This window comes from Tachypleus tridentatus, chromosome 13, assembly GCF_004210375.1.
Source record: "Tachypleus tridentatus isolate NWPU-2018 chromosome 13, ASM421037v1, whole genome shotgun sequence".
In the NCBI taxonomy this organism is placed as follows: domain Eukaryota; kingdom Metazoa; phylum Arthropoda; class Merostomata; order Xiphosura; family Limulidae; genus Tachypleus; species Tachypleus tridentatus.
Genome location: NC_134837.1, coordinates 260,391,835 through 260,411,417, shown reverse-complemented (window position 1 = coordinate 260,411,417; position 19,583 = coordinate 260,391,835). Strand labels below are relative to the sequence as shown.

At 32.0% G+C, this 19,583-nt stretch overlaps 2 protein-coding genes across 4 annotated transcripts in view; one reads left to right on the top strand and one right to left on the bottom strand.

Annotated features, from left to right (window-relative positions):
• The window catches only part of LOC143236733 (inactive rhomboid protein 1-like), a 55,647-nt gene extending 49,861 nt beyond the window's left edge, over nt 1–5,786 (top strand). For all 3 annotated transcript variants that reach the window (XM_076475188.1, XM_076475191.1, XM_076475190.1), the window contains 4 exons: nt 223–393; nt 2,024–2,124; nt 2,942–3,095; nt 5,223–5,786. In XM_076475188.1, the coding sequence (XP_076331303.1) occupies nt 223–393; nt 2,024–2,124; nt 2,942–3,095; nt 5,223–5,654 (858 nt within the window). In that variant the 3' untranslated portion in view covers nt 5,655–5,786. The remainder of the gene's footprint in view (nt 1–222; nt 394–2,023; nt 2,125–2,941; nt 3,096–5,222) is intronic.
• A 2,966-nt stretch (nt 5,787–8,752) lies between these two features.
• Nucleotides 8,753–19,583, bottom strand: part of LOC143236734 (alkyldihydroxyacetonephosphate synthase, peroxisomal-like) — a 29,324-nt gene continuing 18,493 nt past the window's right edge. Inside the window, exons 12-19 of the mRNA XM_076475192.1 lie at nt 19,134–19,185; nt 18,095–18,234; nt 16,768–16,817; nt 15,148–15,217; nt 14,023–14,084; nt 13,198–13,387; nt 12,209–12,266; nt 8,753–10,318 (exon numbers count right to left, since the gene is read on the bottom strand). Of these exons, the coding sequence (XP_076331307.1) occupies nt 10,191–10,318; nt 12,209–12,266; nt 13,198–13,387; nt 14,023–14,084; nt 15,148–15,217; nt 16,768–16,817; nt 18,095–18,234; nt 19,134–19,185 (750 nt within the window). The 3' untranslated portion in view covers nt 8,753–10,190. The remainder of the gene's footprint in view (nt 10,319–12,208; nt 12,267–13,197; nt 13,388–14,022; nt 14,085–15,147; nt 15,218–16,767; nt 16,818–18,094; nt 18,235–19,133; nt 19,186–19,583) is intronic.

Here is a 19,583-nt window from a genome sequence, read left to right as displayed (position 1 = left end):
AACACTTAAAATATTGTGTGGGTAGTTTGTTAAGGCATTCTTTGAGAAGCAGAAGTATGGTTAGAGTAAGAATTAGTTATGTTTCTTGTATATACATATCCAGAAAGGGAAGACTGACATATTTGTAGTTTTGATTATAATTATGAGGACTATTTTATTGTTGGCTGTGCAGAGTTTGATGTTAGAAAACTGTTAAGTAACCGTATTGTTTTGGCCATGTAGATATGCAAACGACGGGTTCAGGGAGAGAATGAAGCTGATATACATATGGCATGTGAACTCATTGGTCGTCCATGCTGTGTGGGGATCTACGGGGAATGTCGGATCACAACGAAAGAGTATTGTGATTTTGTAAAAGGGTTCTTCCATGAAGAGGCAGCTTTATGTTCTCAGGTTTGTTAAGAATACACATTAGTTCAGATTTAGATTATACATACAATATTTTTGTTTTTAAAGACATAAAAAAACAGTACAGACAACTGCATTAAAGACATAATTGTCTGCACACGTATAATTGTCTTTTCTTACTTCAATTCCAAATACATCCTTGACTGTTTTTCAGACCATTAATCTTTATACATTATTTTCTGTAATTCTTGAAATTCACTAATCTAATAATAGTTTATTGACCAAAATTAAAATTATTCTGTTGCTGTGTAACTGTCATGTAGGGCAGTGAAACACAAATTACAAGTTGAGTTCACTACTGATATTTTTATTCATTTGTTTCCAACTCTCTATTGATGAAGTCCTGTTTTTACAGTTGGAAAATTGGATTTTTCAAACTCGGTATTTTGCAGGTAATTGTACCTAATGCCATTTTCTTTACTATAAAATTATAATGTATTTTTACTGTACCCAACAGTTCAAGGAGGCAAACTGGGAAATGTTGACTTAGATCACTTCCAACATTCACAAAGATTTTTTAAAGTGATAATTATTGTACACAGTGTAACATCTTTAAAATTATGTTTATTGAATAATAGCACAATGCTTGCTTTTATTATTAAGAAACTGTAGCTCCACTAATGTATTGTTATACATTGATCAGATCAAAGCTGCTAGTATCAACTACAGATCAACATGCTGCTACTCTGATGATAGACATGTGTTGTACATTGATCAAATCATAACTGCTAGTATTAACCATAGGTCAACAATGTCTGTTACTGTGGTAGTCATGTGTTGTACATTGATCAAATCATAACTGCTAGGATTAACCATAGGTCAACAATGTCTGTTACTGTGGTAGTCATGTGTTGTACATTGATCAAATCATAACTGCTAGGATTAACCATAGGTCAAGTCATGTGTTGTACATTGATCAAATCATAACTGCTAGGATTAACCATAGGTCAACAATGTCTGTTACTGTGGTAGTCATGTGTTGTACATTGATCAAATCATAACTGCTAGGATTAACCATAGGTCAACAATGTCTGTTACTGTGGTAGTCATGTGTTGTACATTGATCAAATCATAACTGCTAGGATTAACCATAGGTCAACAATGTCTGTTACTGTGGTAGTCATGTGTTGTACATTGATCAAATCATAACTGCTAGGATTAACCATAGGTCAACAATGTCTGTTACTGTGGTAGTCATGTGTTGTACATTGATCAAATCATAACTGCTAGGATTAACCATAGGTCAACAATGTCTGTTACTGTGGTAGTCTTGTGTTATACATTGATCAAATCATATTAACCACAGGTCAAGAATGTCTGCAGATCTGGTTGTCATGTGCTATAGCTGCATGAATAAAAATATTAGATTCTTTCTGCCAGTTATAAATCAGATAATCTTTATTTCCAGTACTAATCCACTATTATCAAGAGAAAAGATCAGATCATATCTGGTTGTTTGAAATCTAAATATTAAAACAAATTCTGTAGTTTTGGTATCCATATCTTGTTATATACCAAAACTATCATGTAACACTGAATAACACAACTTTGTCAGTACCTGTTTCCTTTAAGATGATATCTCAAGTTAATTGTTAGTATATCTTCACTCTTCTAGGTTTCCTGTCTGGATGATGTCTGTGGAATGATACCATTTTATAACCCTGAAGTACCAGATCAGTTTTATCGTCTTTGGACGTCTCTTTTTCTTCATGCGGGGTAAGATAAATGAATGTGAAACCAATTTCAAATTGTGAGGATCTAAAATATACCTTTACGTTTTTGTATTGAATTCTGCACATTCCCTGATTGTCTCTTCTTGAACCAAAGAATTGTAATTATCATACTTAACAGTCTGTTCAGAATTTCAACTGAACTGTGATATAAAAATTAATAGTATGTGAGACAGGTCGATACAAGAATCCATTTATTTGTTTAAAATGAAATGTGGTTTAGATGTACAGGTCATTTATTGCCTGACAAATTTTTTTTTCATTTAAAGAGATTGTTTAGTACTATTGTAAGTCATTCATGACTGCTGTTTCATAATTTTATTTTTTATTATATTTCTTCTAGTCAACAAATAGATACTTAAAGTTTTAGCAAGAGCTTAATTTTTCTCCACAGAAATTTTTAAAATGTTTGTTGTAAACCATTTTATTTGACTGTGATCATAATTTTACTTTTGAAACAAAGATTCGATTACAGCTCTTTAATATGTTGTAATTTGATACTCTGGTTTTACTATTTGTTTCAACTTCATAGCGTTACTTTAAAATATATTTCTTTCTTAAGAATTCTATCTGAATAATTTAGACGTGAGAAAAGACATGATACGTCTATCTTAATCTCGAGTGTTGTCTAAATATTAAAATATCGAAATAGAGGTGGAAAAATTTCGTAATGAATCTTGAAATTTCAGGCTTTCATTTTTTATATGAAATGTTAAATTACAGAATCTAAACAACTTTTGTAAGATGAAGTTTTTAATTTAAGTTCTGAAGGTTTAACTGATCTCTCTCTCTCTCTGTTTAAGGATCATACATCTTTTTGTTACGGTGATCATACAGTACTATTTCATGAGAGATCTAGAAAAACTAACAGGTCCTTTAAGGATTGGAATCATCTACATCATGTCAGGGATTGCTGGGAACTTGGGAAGTGCAATATTTGTTCCGTACAGAGCTGAGGTTAGTAGTACTATGAATTATTATCTCTTCAAATGACAGCTTAAGGCAGTTCTGTACTTGTAAAGTCACAGTTATTAAATGAAGACTAACACAAGTAAATATACCCCATGATTTAAAAAATCATGAAACCATATACTGCTGCATACCATATATTCCTGACATCAGCAGACAAATAACCAACATTTAACAAAAACTAGTAACAAAATATGACATTCCAGTTAATACCAAATTTATTCAAAAACCAGGCACAAAACTGAGGTCTATACTATGTAAAAACTACACTGACAAACACCACACCAACATTATTTATAAAATACAATGTGATAACTGCCACGACTTCTATATTGGAGAAACAAGTAGAAAAATGGAAACCAGATTCAAAGAATATAAAAAGTCACTTTCACACGTTTTTGAACACTGCAAGTCAAATAAACACAACATAACCATAGAAAACACCCAAATACTAAATAAAGATGCAAGCATAAATGCAAAATTAAAGAAGCCTTACTTATACGACAACTTAAGCCCAAAATAAACCAATACAAAGGAACACCTTTATACCTGTATTAATAAATATAATTAAACATCTAAGCACACCATCTAAATCACTTATACAACCACTTCAAACATGTGGTCAGCTATTGATCAGTTACCTTGTTCTTTCTTTGTGAACCTGACGATGACCGAAGGTCGAAATGTTGTTCATTTCTCTACCCATTTTTACATATAAATGAAGACTGTTTGTCAAGAAGTTAACTATTAGTTTAAACTTTGTAGCTTCTGCAACAAACGACTCTTCCAGTTTTTATGGGAAAGATAAGCAGTAAACACAAACCTTATCACAACGTTAATGTCTAATTTGTAAACCCAGAAATAAAAAAGATACACCTTCAGATTAATCTAGTAGTATGTTTTCACAATGAACGACAATCACATTTAAACAATGTACATAGTTCCATTGATGTTTGTTGTTATATGGTAAACATTAAATACAGTAGTGAGGGAAGGTGATATGAATTTTCTGTCAGTATCTAAGTAGCTATTGAAGTTACTAAAGCTGCTATAATGTATTCTTGTCTCTCCCACTTTATTTTAGTATGAACATTTATTACATTGCTGCAGTCTTTGTGGGTTAATCATTATTTTCATGTAATTATTCTTACCCAGTAGTGGAAGCTAGGTGTGTTTTCTTTACTCTATAGGACTGCGTGAGATATATAAGATGGTCGTGAAATATGTCTAGTAGGAATATATGCATGTAAAGCAAAACTGTAGGTGCAGTGACCAGTGTGAATATTGATATCACATGTACACCAACCTAAGTTACCATGTGCCTGTAATTTTGTTGTTGGATGTGACTGATTTTTGTGGACAACTTCAGTGATGTATGCTACACGTCATTTCTTTATAGTGTTCTGTGTTGCCTTCCTTATATCAAAGTTGGCACATTTTGGTAAGAAATGATAATTGGTATGGAAGAATTAGATGAACACTGAGTTACATTATGATTTACTGATGTATTGTAACAGTTATTACATTACTGGTAAACTGAGGCAGGCTCCTAGTTTGACTTTCTTCATTTGTTTAATAAATATATAGGATATCAGTTTTATTTGTTACTACACTGCATATGATTTAACCATGAGCAGCAAGATATTTATATTAAAGGAAATAAGAATCATTTCATTTTAAAGTAAAATACATTTGAATGTCACATTTTCAAATTTCAGATTTATCTGATAGAAAATATTTTACACTTTAAGTCACTTGTATGACAATAGTAAAACTTTGTATACACCCATATTTAAAAATAATCTAAATTATAACTTAATCCATACACACAATAACTCCTTAAACTATCAACCTGTTTATCTGTGGAAAGTCAAATTAGTAGAACTTATAGCTCTGTGTAAAACTTTATTTTTATACACTGACAGAAACCTGTTGGTTAAAAAAGTTTTAACATGTTTTCCAATGTATTCTTATGTTGTGGTTAAAGTTTCCACAAGTCTTCATATTTTTTCTTTTCTTTTTACTGACATATTCTTTTGTGATGGTTTAAAAGTTTTAATATGTCTTTCATATTTCTTTTCTTTTTATTAATGTATTCTTGATAAACTGTTCCAGGTTGGCCCAGCAGGATCACAGTTTGGCTTGCTAGCTTGCTTTATAGTAGAGGTCATTCATTGCTGGCCAATTATGAAACAGCCAGGAATGGCCTTACTTCGTCTTCTCGGTGTGGCTCTCATCTTATTCATCTTAGGCTTATTACCGTGGGTTGACAACTACTCGCACCTCTTTGGTTTTATATTTGGCTTCCTCCTATCCTATGCACTTCTACCATTTCTATCTTTTGGCACATACGATCGTACAACTAAGATGATCATCATTGTACTTTGCCTTGTGGTGGTGACTGTCCTCTTCTTAGGATTGGTGGTCTTATTTTATGTGCACCCAATCCACGAGTGTTCATTCTGCAAGTATTTCAACTGCATTCCTTTCACCCATGATTTTTGTGAAACTCAAGACATCAGTGTTCTGCGGAAGGAAGAGTTTTGATAACAGCTGTGGAGACTGTGTAAAATCCTTGAAGTGCCAACTTTGTGACTGGAATTTTAGCAGTGTGCTAGAACTGTTTTTTATAAAAGAGCTTTGATTTGTATATTTTAATAAATTTCTTCCATTTTGCAAGTGTGTTTACTGTGTTTCTTTCATCACAAGCACTCTAGAGAAGGTTTGATCTTTTACCTTCATGGCATTTTTTCCTTTTCTCGTAAGGACAAGTTTGCTGTTACTTCTCCAGTGTACTTTTTTAACAATTAGAGCATTATATCTTTGTATTAAAGATAAAATAATTCTTGCATATGAGAATGTCAAACCTGTCTTTACAATCAGTTAAGGAAGTCAGCAGCAAGAAGTTTCTTTATATCATTGAAAGAGTTCATAAACAGAGAAAGCAACAGATTAGATTCAGAAATATTTTTCTACTTTACTAAACTTAGAAAGTCTAACAGGTTTGTCAGAAGGGGCAAAAAGAACCTATACACCTGGATGTAGCAATGGGTTATTTTTGTCTAAAATTTTAACGTGAAATAAAAAGATATGTTTTTAAGTCTTAGTCAGCGTAACTCTAACGAAGTGTAATATTATATTATAATGTACATCAAACTTTGGATTACATGTTCTGTTCTGAATCAAGTACACAATCAAAGGGATCAAATGTGTTGCATGAGCAAAGTGCTTATGCTGTGTACCATGTAACTGTTATAAGTTGGAATTAAACATTTGTGAACTTAGTGTTAAATAAAGACAATTTCCCAGATGTCAAGGACAAATTTTCTTTGATTCTAAGGACAGACTGTTCAAATAGCCAGGTGAGTATAACAATACCAATTATTTTATTTTTTAAATTATGACTACAGTTTTAGTCTTATTTTTCACACTAAGAAGCATGCTGCAGTATAGTGACATCCTAGTTGTGTATTAGTATTTCAGTATTAAATTTCCTTTGTAAACATTGTTTAAAAGATGTGTTTTCTACACTGAGTAATATTTCTTTTAATAAATATATACTGAAGTATGAAGCATATAAATGTGAAGTAACATTCTATTGAAGAAACCAATCTTCATTATGTCCACTGGTAATAGAGTTGAAGGAGAATAATCAGCCTTCATTTTACAACCTATTACTCTTTAAGAATTGTGCATTTGCACAGCAATGCTTCAGGAGAGGCAGATTTTTGCTTTCTCCCATGAATAAAATGGGTATCACTTTACTAATAATCTAGTGTAGTGAATTGGGAGAGAATCCCAAAAATCTGGTTTATGTATTTAAAAAACAAGTGCTATTCCTGCTGCAAACTTGTTTTATTTTTCTAGACAAGTACGATTTGTTAAGTGTTTTCAAAATAGTCCTGAACATATCCAGCCTGAGCTTAAGAATAAAGATTCAGTTAGAATGTACTGCTGTGATGAATCTTGTTTCAACTGTACAGTGGCTTGTAGAGAAAAGTCTTTATTTCGTGGTGCTTGCAGCTCAGAGAACGTACACCTGTCAGACAATGGAGGAAGTTGAATTGGTGTGGCAATGAAACGCCAAGTATGTTAAAAAGGATAGGTCCCATATATGTGATTTTGGAAAGGACATTTAGAATGGAGGGATCATAATACATATTCTATTGTTTTAAAATGCATGCTCAGTGTTGGCTGTCTGAATCAAGTGTGTGTGATAATAAGATTACTTATGGTTAAAGGAATATTGGAAATTAAAGAGTATTTCATGTGGTTCATGGTAAAACCTGATCTCACTACATCAGATAGAATTTTAGAAAAACTGGATAAACTTGTTTCCTTGTGGGTTTATCTGCACCATCACTACTTAATGCTACCAATTTCTATGGGCACTTTAGGAATGCTCATGTTAACAAGATGGATAGCAGAGGTGCAAGTTTAGAATCAGTAAGATTTCAAACTGCTCAAGTTAGATCTGTGGGAGGTATAGGAGAGAGATGCCCTGACCAGAGAAACTGGATATGGTCATTTCCTCATTCATTCATGTGGTATGATGTCTTGAGTAGTAACATCCTTCACATCAGCAAATGATTTCAATCTTTTATGCAAATAAATAAGCTAGAAAGCACCAAAACACTTGTGATAAATTATAGACTTGTACTCACAAGTCAATTATAAGTTTGAAGAATATGCTTCATATCACAAGAAGTAATCTTGGAGCAATGCAAGTATTCACTTTTAATATATATTAAGATTGAATATATAAAAGAGTACAGGCAACCTTATTATTCACTGAGTGAACATAAATACATTATTGCATTGGTGCTGCTCTACCTTGTGGCCTTCCTTTCTAGTAAGAGGATACAGAAGAAAGTATTACATCAATACTAAGGTAGCAATGAGACCAATGAACGTTATGACAGATCTTTTCAATATTTCGATTACATGTCTTCATTCAAAACATTGTGAATAAAGAAAAGTCCTGTTATACCATTCCTAGTCCTTGTGCTACTTTAGTGTCTATTTTTCAACAAGAATAATAAAGTATCATTGTGTTGATAAGATATATGATAAGATAACTTGATTAGTAACAACCCCAGAGATGAGTTGCTGAACAAATAACAGCAATGCAAAATAGAACGACCAACTGTCCAGCAACATCAGTGGTCTCAAGTTTATTAACAAAAAACTTCCATTAATTCAATAAGTTTTTAGTATTTTACCTTCACAATGAATTAAATGCTTCAAGGCCCAGGATTGACTAGTCACTAGATTCCTGTCACAACACATGTGCAACACTTGCCCTTTCCGAGGTGGGGACATAATAATTTGCTAGCAGTTAGGAGTGAAGACTAGCTCTCTTCTCTTCAGTCTCATGCTGCTAAATTAAGGACACCTCTTATGTAACTTTGTGCAAAATATAAAAAACAAAAATGGGAAGGCCTCATGTGAAACATTAGATTAAGGTGTTGTTTTGATGCTCATGGTGACATGACAATTACTTCACTAGCCTTTGTATCCTTGTGCAATATATATCAACTTTGTTCATTTTCAGGAATACAGAAGTATTTAAAACGTAGAAAATCTTGTAATAATAATATGTCATGCATTCAACTGTTTTTAAATAACAGACAGGATTGGCAGCATGGTAGTTATAGCTTTTAATCACCATGTTGTACAAGCCAATATTTCACAAGTTTTAGTACGAAATATAAAAGGAAAAACATTGCTTGTTGTTACAAAGAAGCATACATCAAAAAGTACTAACCATAAAAAAAACTTGATGCTGGTAGGAACTGCCTACACATATTATATTCAACTGTTTTTACTAGTTTCTTACCCTGGGTTTTCTATTTTTCGATCAGACTCATTAAGAAGCCATGTTGCAAACATACGACACACAGTGTGACCTTTAAGATTCTAATGCGATTTCTAGAAAAATATGTACAAATTTTTATTACACAAGCAAAGAAACAATTCCTTCTATTTTTGTAAAAAAAGATGAGTCCAAACCAGTTTTATTCATATTAATCAAGCCATGAGTGTCAGTATTGACTATCATTCTTATAATTCATCCAGGGTGGGTGAAGTGCAGTTTTATGAAAACCGGATGCAAACCCACAGCATTACAGTCCCTCCTTATAACATCTGTCAACAAAGCATGATCTGAAAGGCAGTTTGTGTGATGTTACATCACAAAATGTTTTCTTTACTGGCACATGGGAGGGAAATCAGAAACCTTTTTTTTTTTTTCTCCTTTTCCATGCGTGGATGAATTCACAAGTAATCTTAATGCAATTCTAAGAAAGTTGCCAGGGGTGTCAACAGCTATACTTGCAATATCTAGAAATATCTACACTGTAGCTGGAATACTAGATATAACAATTGTCACTGCAGCAAGGCTGGAGTTAGGGTTTTCAACTTAAAGAGGCCTCTTAATTCGTTTGAAGCCCTGGGTTACAGTTTTACCTTAATCTGGGATTGCACTGGAGTCAAAGAAACCAACACAGCAGCAATGGTTTCAATATATTATCACCTACTGGTGATACTGACACCAGGTTTATGAAAGAGACTGATGCAGACTTTGTGGTCAGGGCTAAACAAATTATGAGTGTAATGTCAAATAAAGGAGGTCCACCATCACTTGATTATTACTCTGCCCCTCCCACTTCTGTAGATGCCCATGCAACACAAATTGTGCAGTGAAAAGACTTATACTTTTGTGATTAAACCTCTAATTATAAAGTAAATGATGTAATACAAACCATTAAGCTTAATCCAATTATGTGAATTTTTATTTCAGTTATTTTGTAATTTTGTCAATCTATATAAAAATAATCCATCCATTTAGATATGAGTTAAGGTTTTACTCTAGTGGTAAATAAAAACATTAAAAAAAGAATATCAAAACACTTCTCACATTTCATGAAATGTTATAATTAAAATATTACAAATTTAGGATTAATTGCTTGTACACCTTAAAAAAAAAAAAAAAAAGGAAACAAGTGGCTCTTCAACTATATTACGAAATTTCTAAAAGGATTTACTAGAACAAATTGTCTCACAAATATGAGATGGAAATTATCATGGCATCATCAAGTTGCCATTAGCAAAGTTGTTCTTAGGGTCCACTTCTTGTTTTATAGCTCTAAGTATGTCCAAGCCAACAGTGGAGACTGTCTTCTCCAACCAACGCTTGCGAATCTTACCCACTGTCAAATATAGAAACAAGACTGGGTGAAGTATTTGTATAACTTTCCCTACTAAAGGTTCTGATATAATATATCATCTAAAATTACATGGAGACAGACTGGTACAGGGTATTCCTCTCACTTCTAGATTGAGACTAGTTTGTTCATATAATGCGTAAGGACTAATAATATGGAAAACATGTACAAATAAGTGCTTTTTACATACTGAAAGTGTTTGAGTAATAAAGTGACAGCATTTAAAAAAAAAACGTAGAAGGGAAATCTCAACCAACTATAAGCTGGTTTACTGCATGGAGTTTACTTAAGTAAAATTTTGTTGGTGGGACAAGTAATGGAAAAACTTGTTCTGGTTACGTATACAACTTTCTTACTGAACAAATTAAATACATGTTATTTATGGTCAAGAACATCTTAACCATAAACACATTAACATGGTTTCTCCAGACTAAATTACATCAATTCACTTGTGTGTGGGTGAGTCTATATATACACCATATTGGTAAGGCTGCCTCTTATTCTCATACTAAAAATATGTTTGCTCAGCTTAGTGAATAGTAGGACCTGGATATAAATTATATTGAACACAAAACTCACAGCAAGAAATCTCGCATGAACAGGTGTTTTTATAAACTATTTTTACATGTTCATAATACTTAAGAAGTATTCACAAGGTTTGTTAACTTCCAAAGAAAATTCATTTTTTTAATTGTCATCTAGCCTACAGTTTATTAATAAATAAGAGGGAATCCTCAATAGCTGCAGAACTTGAATGTTTTCTATGCAGGATTAGAGTGTGTGACCTTTTTCTCACTATTATTAGTAACATTTTGGTGTGTTACCAATACCAAGCACAGATACACCGGATTCAACTTTACTACTTATCAGTCTCTCTACAAGTGTGCCCTCGAATTGAAATCCTTTTAGCTAGGATTAGAATAAATTAATCTGCAAGATCGTGGGCACAAACTACATTAATTGAAAGAGTTTGGCCTCCTGAATTAAAGACTGTAATTAAATCTTAAACTGATTAAGAAATGATGGAACTACGAGCTAAAAATTTGTATTTGAAAACCGAAAAAAGTTGGAACAATTCTACAAGCTGCTATGCCTTACAAAAAAATTAGTTAATAATGGTGATTCTACAGCAGTAACTTTTGTATCTGAACTATAGACATAACCTCATTAAATCCACTGCATAGCTAAGAAATATGAGTTTACAGCATGGTAATTCATGTCATCAAAAGTGGTATTCTGGGCATATGAATTTCCAATAACATTTATACAAAGTCTCAATAGTGGTTGAAACAGATGTGGTAGGCTTTAGCCCTAAATCTGTGGAATACTTCTTTTCACAAGAAAGGCACAAATCCCAAAGATTAAGGAATGACAGGCCCAAACTCTGTGAATTTTTACCCCACTCTCCTTTATGATCACCAATCTCTCATCTGTCTGTTGGAGTTGTCAAAACATATCTTCGCACCAAAAATGACCCACTAAAATAATACGTATTTGGATGAATTAAACAAAAAGTGGCACGTAGTTGTAACTGACAGAACGAAGGTGTAGAAAACATACCAACGATAGGTGTTTCCCTGCTTATGTGGGTAAAAAGACCTAACCAGTAACATCCCAGAATAACTTCAGTTATTAACATCAAACAAAAGCTCTTTCTATTAAACCTCATGATGATGTTATCCACTATTTCAGCAAGTAGATTAAACTGTATGTTAGATTTTATTATCATTGCTTTGACAATAAACTTCTTTGTTGCTTTGAAGGTGCCTTCAAACTATCTTAAACTTATAACAGTGTGTAAAAACTTTAGTTTTCAATCAAGTACACATCATAAGTCAACACACTTAGGACTACAAGGTAAAGCTGTACACTTACCTCCATGATGGTGTGAAATACTGCCACCTGAAGCAATAATCTCATCCCTGGCTGCAGACTGTACGAAAAGAAATCTTTTACACATATTATCATGTACAGCTGACTTTAGTATAATTCACATAAAGTGTGGTAGTAATACCACCCAATATTAATGTGTACGATACTACAGGCATCAGCAAAATGTTACAGTTTACCTATTTAAATGTACAGTACTAACAGTCTTTAGCATAGTTCAGAGACAGAAATGTTCCTAGAAGGAGAAAATTAACTGGTAGAAATATTGCAGTATCACAGTATCTAAAGTGTAGGAGACATGAATTAAAAAATGTATATATTGTTGGATTTGGTATGGCTTAAACTCTCAACTAACTTTCCTTCATGAGCTAGTTTAAGTGACAATTGTAACAGTGGTTAACAATATTAGTTACAAGTATCTCTGTAACTGGGCATCTTTTAAATATTACTTTTAAACACTGATGTGGCTGTTTATTATATAAACACTTTAACATTGTGCCAGAATAATGTACATGCACTGTCTTTAAAATATTTAGAGAATTCTTAGTTAGGCTAAAGTTTCTAATTAAACATAATACAAATTAGAGGTGTTATACTCACACAAAAGTTTAATAAATGCTGGAATTATAAGTGTGGACTTAATGATGTTCATTAGAAAAGTTCACCCATGTCTTTAACTTTCCCCATACACTTAAAACTAAACTGTCTGAAGTATGACACATAGAAATGTAACATACTTCAACCAAACCAAAGGAAAACTTATAACAATTTATGAGAAGTAAAAATATAAGCACTACCATCATTTAGTGATTTCTTGATAATGAGAAATAATTTTCACAGCTTGTGTGTACAACTCTTCTACATTTACTCTTGAAACTTTTAAGACAGACCATTTGCAATGAGCAATTTTAACATGTTTTTTCCTTCATCTTTAGAAATAGCACTGCAACCATTTGTCTGACCAAAATACTAACCTCAATCTCTTCATAACAGTGGACAGGGTCAGGAACACCACTGTAATTAAAGGCAAAATAAAAATAAACGCATGCTCCAGCATCATAGGTCTGGGTGACCCTGCAGGTGATTAGTGGAGGCAGCCGAATTCCATGGTTCTCAACTTCTCTTTTTATTCTATCTTTAACGTTACGACACAGGTCAATCACCCTACAAGGAGTAACAAAACATAATGAAGAAATCTTTGTACACTGTACATCTTGTTAACATTGATCTTACAATATCTTAAAACACAATGAAACAATATGTATTCTGGTCTTGACTGACTAACAGACCATGGTTACCTTACAGATAATGCATACATGTAGAACTTTAACTGATTTCTACACAAAGAAAACACCTGATTAGATTGTAAACCATTCAATATCCACGACTTTCTAACTTAATAGCATTTTAAAAACACTTCCCTAAAACTAATAAATTTTTTCACAAGTTTTTAAAAAGAAACCTAATTTATAATATTCATTTTAGTGGATTGTACAAACCAATGCCAGTGGAAAGTCAAAATTGAATTTTTCTTCATATTTCATAATTTTATTAAATCTCAGTTTCCGTGCAGTTTACAAGGTCTTTCTGTGCTAGCGTTTCTTTGCCAGCATTTTAAAATTGGAATTTATTAAAACTGCTATGTATTAACACAGTGAACCTGATCAAATGATTAGATAAAAGCAATTATTGTATCAATTATTTGTGCAAAAAACAGACAAATATTTCTCCAAGTACTAGTTGTTGTTTGTTACAGCATTCACCCAAATTAAAACCAAGATGTCTCAGGTTCTGATTACCTGTTCCAGGGAACTGAAGTTTCAAATGACTCTGCTACCACACCATAATCTAATCCAAGATCCTATCAAAACAAAAACAAGTTCATTTTTTATCATTATACAACAATTATCTTAAAAAAATATTAGAATTACCAGTGGCTTATTCTTCAATCTTTTACATTCTAAATAAAATAACACTGAATTGAAGATAAACGGCATATACCTGGATTTAAAAAACCTTTACAGCTTGTTTACAGAAGTTAAATAACACTGAATTGAAGATAAACGGCATATACCTGGATTTAAAAAACCTTTACAGCTTGTTTAAAGAAGTTTTTAGATAATTAACCAAGAATTTCATAAATATTTTAATAGATAAATATATATTATGCATTCATTTAAATCAAACAAAATGTACTCCTTTTTAACAACATACATGTACAAAAATAATTTTATTAATTTTTATAGCAGTTTATTTCCAAAAGAAGTATCAACAAAACAAAGGATAACTAATGTAATAAGACATCAGAATACTAGGGGGGAAAAACCTGCCAAACTGAATCTGAACTTCTTGTTTTGGTATCACCAGTGCTAATTTACGATTAAATCATCTTAAGATAACAATGTTCTGGGTTGACTTAGCTGTTAACCACTAACATTAAGTGGGTTCTACCATTTTTAATACATTAAATTAATCTCCCCTGGATCTGATAATTTGAATTTAATAACATCTGGAAACTTGCTGGAATGAGGCAAACACTTGGCAACATTAAAAAAAAAAAGTTAAATGAAAACAGTGATGTATCCTATAAAGATGTATGTTAAGATAAAATAGCAGAGGTTGACCCCACCCTACCCCCATTAAAAAACAAAATAACTCCACAAAATGTAAAAGATCTAGGAATTTGTTGTTGAAGATGGGAAGAAATCAGTTAGTCCAGAAATGACTAAATTTATTGAAACAGACCTTTGGACCTTCTCAAGATTAGATATCTAGCAATCAAAACAGATAATATGAACTAATTAGTGCCTAGTAAAACAAAAACAGTAATTAATTAATAATTAAATTCAGTTTTTTGTGTATGAGTCACCATTACAAATACCAAAAGTTTTTTTTCTTACTTTAAACATAATCTAGTTACTTACCCTTATATAAGCAATAACAAATGTTAGCATATATCCACGCAAGCCATTCTCCTCTCCTGCTGACATACCACTGTCATATGATAAAAAACACATTTTTAGGAATACATGACTAAAGCAGAGAACCATTCATAACAATAATTGAGGAATATCTTTCAACCTCACATTACCATGCTTTCAAATATTTTCATAATAAAAATATTTAATATACGAAGTTTAAACTTAAATATTGGGTTGAGGAATAATTCATGAGCGTTTTTTCAAGTTAAAAAAATATATTCATAAATGAAACGCTTTCTCAAAATATTTCATGTCATTTGGTAGATAATTTTTTGCTCTAATAGATGGTGTGTTTGATTTTCATATGTCTTTAATTTTTGCTTTCATTTTCAGCTCATTAAATGGAATGTCAAGTGGACAAAATCGAGCATTTTCGACACCATCTGCTTTTCGCATTTAATTTCTTGCAATTTCGTTTAAAACAATGCATACTATATACCTAGGTATTACATGATATAAAGTATCACAATAAATGTTTTGGGTGTAATGTGTTCATGCATTGAAGTATTGTATAGTCTTGCATGTAATGCTTGAAAGAAATTATTTAAAAACGCTCACGAATTATTCCTCAACCTAATAGACTGATAAAAAAGACTGTACATTTATGTGTTAGTACAATGCATAATTAAGTATAAGGGTTTGCATTAATATTAGATTTTGTTTTCTATAGACCAAATTACAGGCAGAAATATACTATCATTAAGAAAAGGTGGTATATATTTATATACAATACAAGACATGCAGATCAGGACACATTTATAAACATTTCACATTTCAGTTGCATTTGAAAAATATTTATCCAAAACAAGATACACACATTCAAGTGAATTATTTATTGAAAATTAATACATCAAGAAAACTAATATACAGACATACTCATTGTGAAGGAATGGAAAATATATACAAAGTTATATTTGTGGCTTTGTACAGGCTACTAGTTGGATATCTATTATTAGTATGTACTGCAACATCTTAAAATAAAGTTTTCATGTTCATGTGAATGTCTTCTCAGTGATATTTAGTGCTAGACAGAAGTAGTCACAGTGCATAGGAATGCTGGGTACATGAATGAGTTCTGGGTGGCCTGGCCCATTCTAACTACAACCCTGGATTATAGATATATTTCAGAACACAATGTTGTACATGCAGTCTTTGGGTATCCATGTTACTACATAACATTGTTCGTGCAGTCTTTGAGTATCCATGTTACTGCATAACATTGTTCGTGCAGTCTTTGAGTATCCGTGTTACTGCATAACATTGTTTGTGCAGTCTTTAAATATCCATGTTAATAGTTACATATTACTGCATAACATTGTACATTCACAGTCCTTCAGTAACAAATTTAATATTCATTTGTTACTTTAAAATATAATATGACCTAAGTTTTTGGTTCTTTTTTTCTTAAACAAGAAAGACTTGAATGTTAACAAAGCCTTCCATCCATATTTATTCCACTGTCAATGGTGTACACTACTTTACTACATATGTACTAGTGGATTCTTATTCTCCCCTCCTTGAGGACTTAACAAAACTTTACAAAAACAGTATTGCTTCACTTACCCAAACCTCATGGCAATGTTATAAATTTTCTTTTCCAGTGATTCTACATCCTAGAGAAATCATAATAAAAATAATAAATAATAATAATAATAAAGTCAAAATCTTGTCAAGTATTAAATTTTAAATAATAATTGAAAAAAAATAGCAAGTTGAACCAATCTTTTTATTCTCTCTATATCTCTATATATCTCTAAAGATTCTCACAAATCTTTACAAAAGATAGACTTTTAAACAGGAACAAAATTTCAAACATGTCAGTCATCCGTTATCTACATACACAGGAAGCCTGTCATCCGTTATCTACATACACAGGAAGCCTGTCATCCGTTATCTACATACACAGGAAGCCTGTCATCCGTTATCTACATACACAGGAAACCTGTCATCCGTTATCTACATACACAGGAAACCTGTTAATTGCATTATTTTATTTACACTTTTCTTCAACAATTCTGAACAACAGAAACATTGGTGTAGACCAGGGGTGGCCAACCTTTTGTTTCCTATGTACCAATTTTTTTCACTTCTAATTCAGGTGCACCACACAAACTTTAACAGCCTTTCAATCCTGAGCTGCACTTTTTGTTACAATATTTAACATCCGGTTTGTAACGTACAGTTAATCTGACCCTTATATTTAGGTTTCTTTCAATGTATCTATATCTTCTTGTGTATTCACGTATGCATTTTAGGTTGCAGTTTCTGTATCTAAGTTTCTCTTTCTCTTCTGTCTATTATGTCTTGATATAAAGATATATACTGAATTACATAATAAATCATTGCACCAAACGTCTTCATACACAAACACAAATGACAAACAAACACACATCAACTTCAAACTCCTAATAAATGGACTCACACTCATATACCCGCAAACGTACATTCTTATCTCTGGAGTATAGTGCGCCACTTGTAACTGTGCAATGCACCACGGTTGGTGCATGCGCCATAGGTTGGCCACCCCTGGTGTAGACTTTACTGATGTACTTTACACCAGAATCTCAGATAAAAAGTTCACATTCAGAATCAGTGTTGAGAGATGGCACTTAATAATTTGTCATGTTAATGCAGATACAGCTAATCATAGAGATGGAAAATTGTGTCATTAATTACAGAAAATCCAATGTCTGATCACAAAAATCTTGTGTCACGACAACAACCAAATGTTATTATTAAACATCAAGGAGGCCTAAAATACAAAGTGTTAATGACTTCTAACAATTTTGAAATTGTCAGGTTCATTTACAGAGTAAATAGTGGTAGTGTTAACTTGTCTTATATGCCAAACAATGAAGGAAGTCTGAGAAATACAAAACATACAACTCACCTCCTTTGTTCCTTCAAACAGTAAGGTTGCTACACACATCTTCTGAATGTCAAATCCTTTGACTTTAGTGACATAAAACTTCTTCACTCTATCCATCAGAGCAGTCACTAAAGAAGCAGCTTCTGGCTTCAAAGCTTGACCTACAAGTTGACAGTGAAATAGGCTTTAGGGTTACGTAAAGAAACTCAGCATTTTACCTCACAATCCAGTTGAGCAGTGTGCCCTTTCTATTTTGTGTAGTTGTTTATGAATGGAATTCTAGTATGTTATGTACTTGAAAGTTTACTTGCAAAATAAAGTACTTTTTGATTCTATTTCACAATATTTGAACTTTCACAATAGATTATCTTGCCACAGTTTGCATTTAGGCAGATAAAAAAAGTAAAGGATAAAGTTCTACAGAAAAACACTTTGGGAAGTACTATAGATTAGGCTAATGAAATAAGAAACAAGTATATTTTTATTCTTAGCATGAAGAGTTCATATTTTACTCGCACTTAATCAATAAAGGTTTCATAAATTTACTGAGAAATCTTCAGTAAAAACTGTATAAAGAAGCTAAATTTTGTTCACCATAGTTGTAATGTTTACTGGAAGCATGCCACATTTCATGAAAATACTCTTAAACAATTCAGAGTTATGAGTTATATAGTTTCATGGTGATGCAGTGGTTACAAAGACAGTCGAATTTAGTAAAAACAATAAAAAAAAAGAATTTTCTCATCCCACTGTACTTCAGAACATGCCTCAGTTTAGAAACAACTTCCTTTTAAAGTCAAATTTTCTTTGTGAATACTATGGAATTTAAGATTCTTTCAAAGAATCCCATTAAAATATTTGCTTAAAATAACTTGGTTCAACTCAAAGTAACTTATTAACATTAACAAAGAAACCCAACTAACCTCTTGGAGGTAAACTGCATATACTATGCTTTTATTATCCTTCACTCTTTTAACCCTAAGTTGCCAAAATTGAAACACAAAGTCATGGTCTTTCTTCACAAATACATACAACTGGAAAACAAAGAAAATATACATACCAAAAACAAACTGTTCATTATCCATCAGTCTTATAGATGCTGGTTTTAGTCTCTGACAGAATAAAAAAAAAACATTATGAAAACTTTTTTTTTTAGACAGATTCTATTTCTATTACTGATGAACAAAGACATTTTAATCACATAAAACAAAAAATCTATAACCCCATTGTTACACTTCATGGACACTTTATAACATGAACTAAGAAACAGACAAAGCAATCCAGAGATATTAGACTTGTAAAACAATACTAAAATTTAAACAAGTAATATACTTAAACAGTAATAAACTTCAGGCAACAGATGCTAGAAGGTTTTATAATTGAAAATATCAATGTACATCTGACACAGTCAGATCCTATCATATGAACACAGTGAGAGACAAAAATAGATACTAAAAGCTAAAATTCAGGCGTATAATATACAAGGAGATAATTATAATGTTATAAAGCA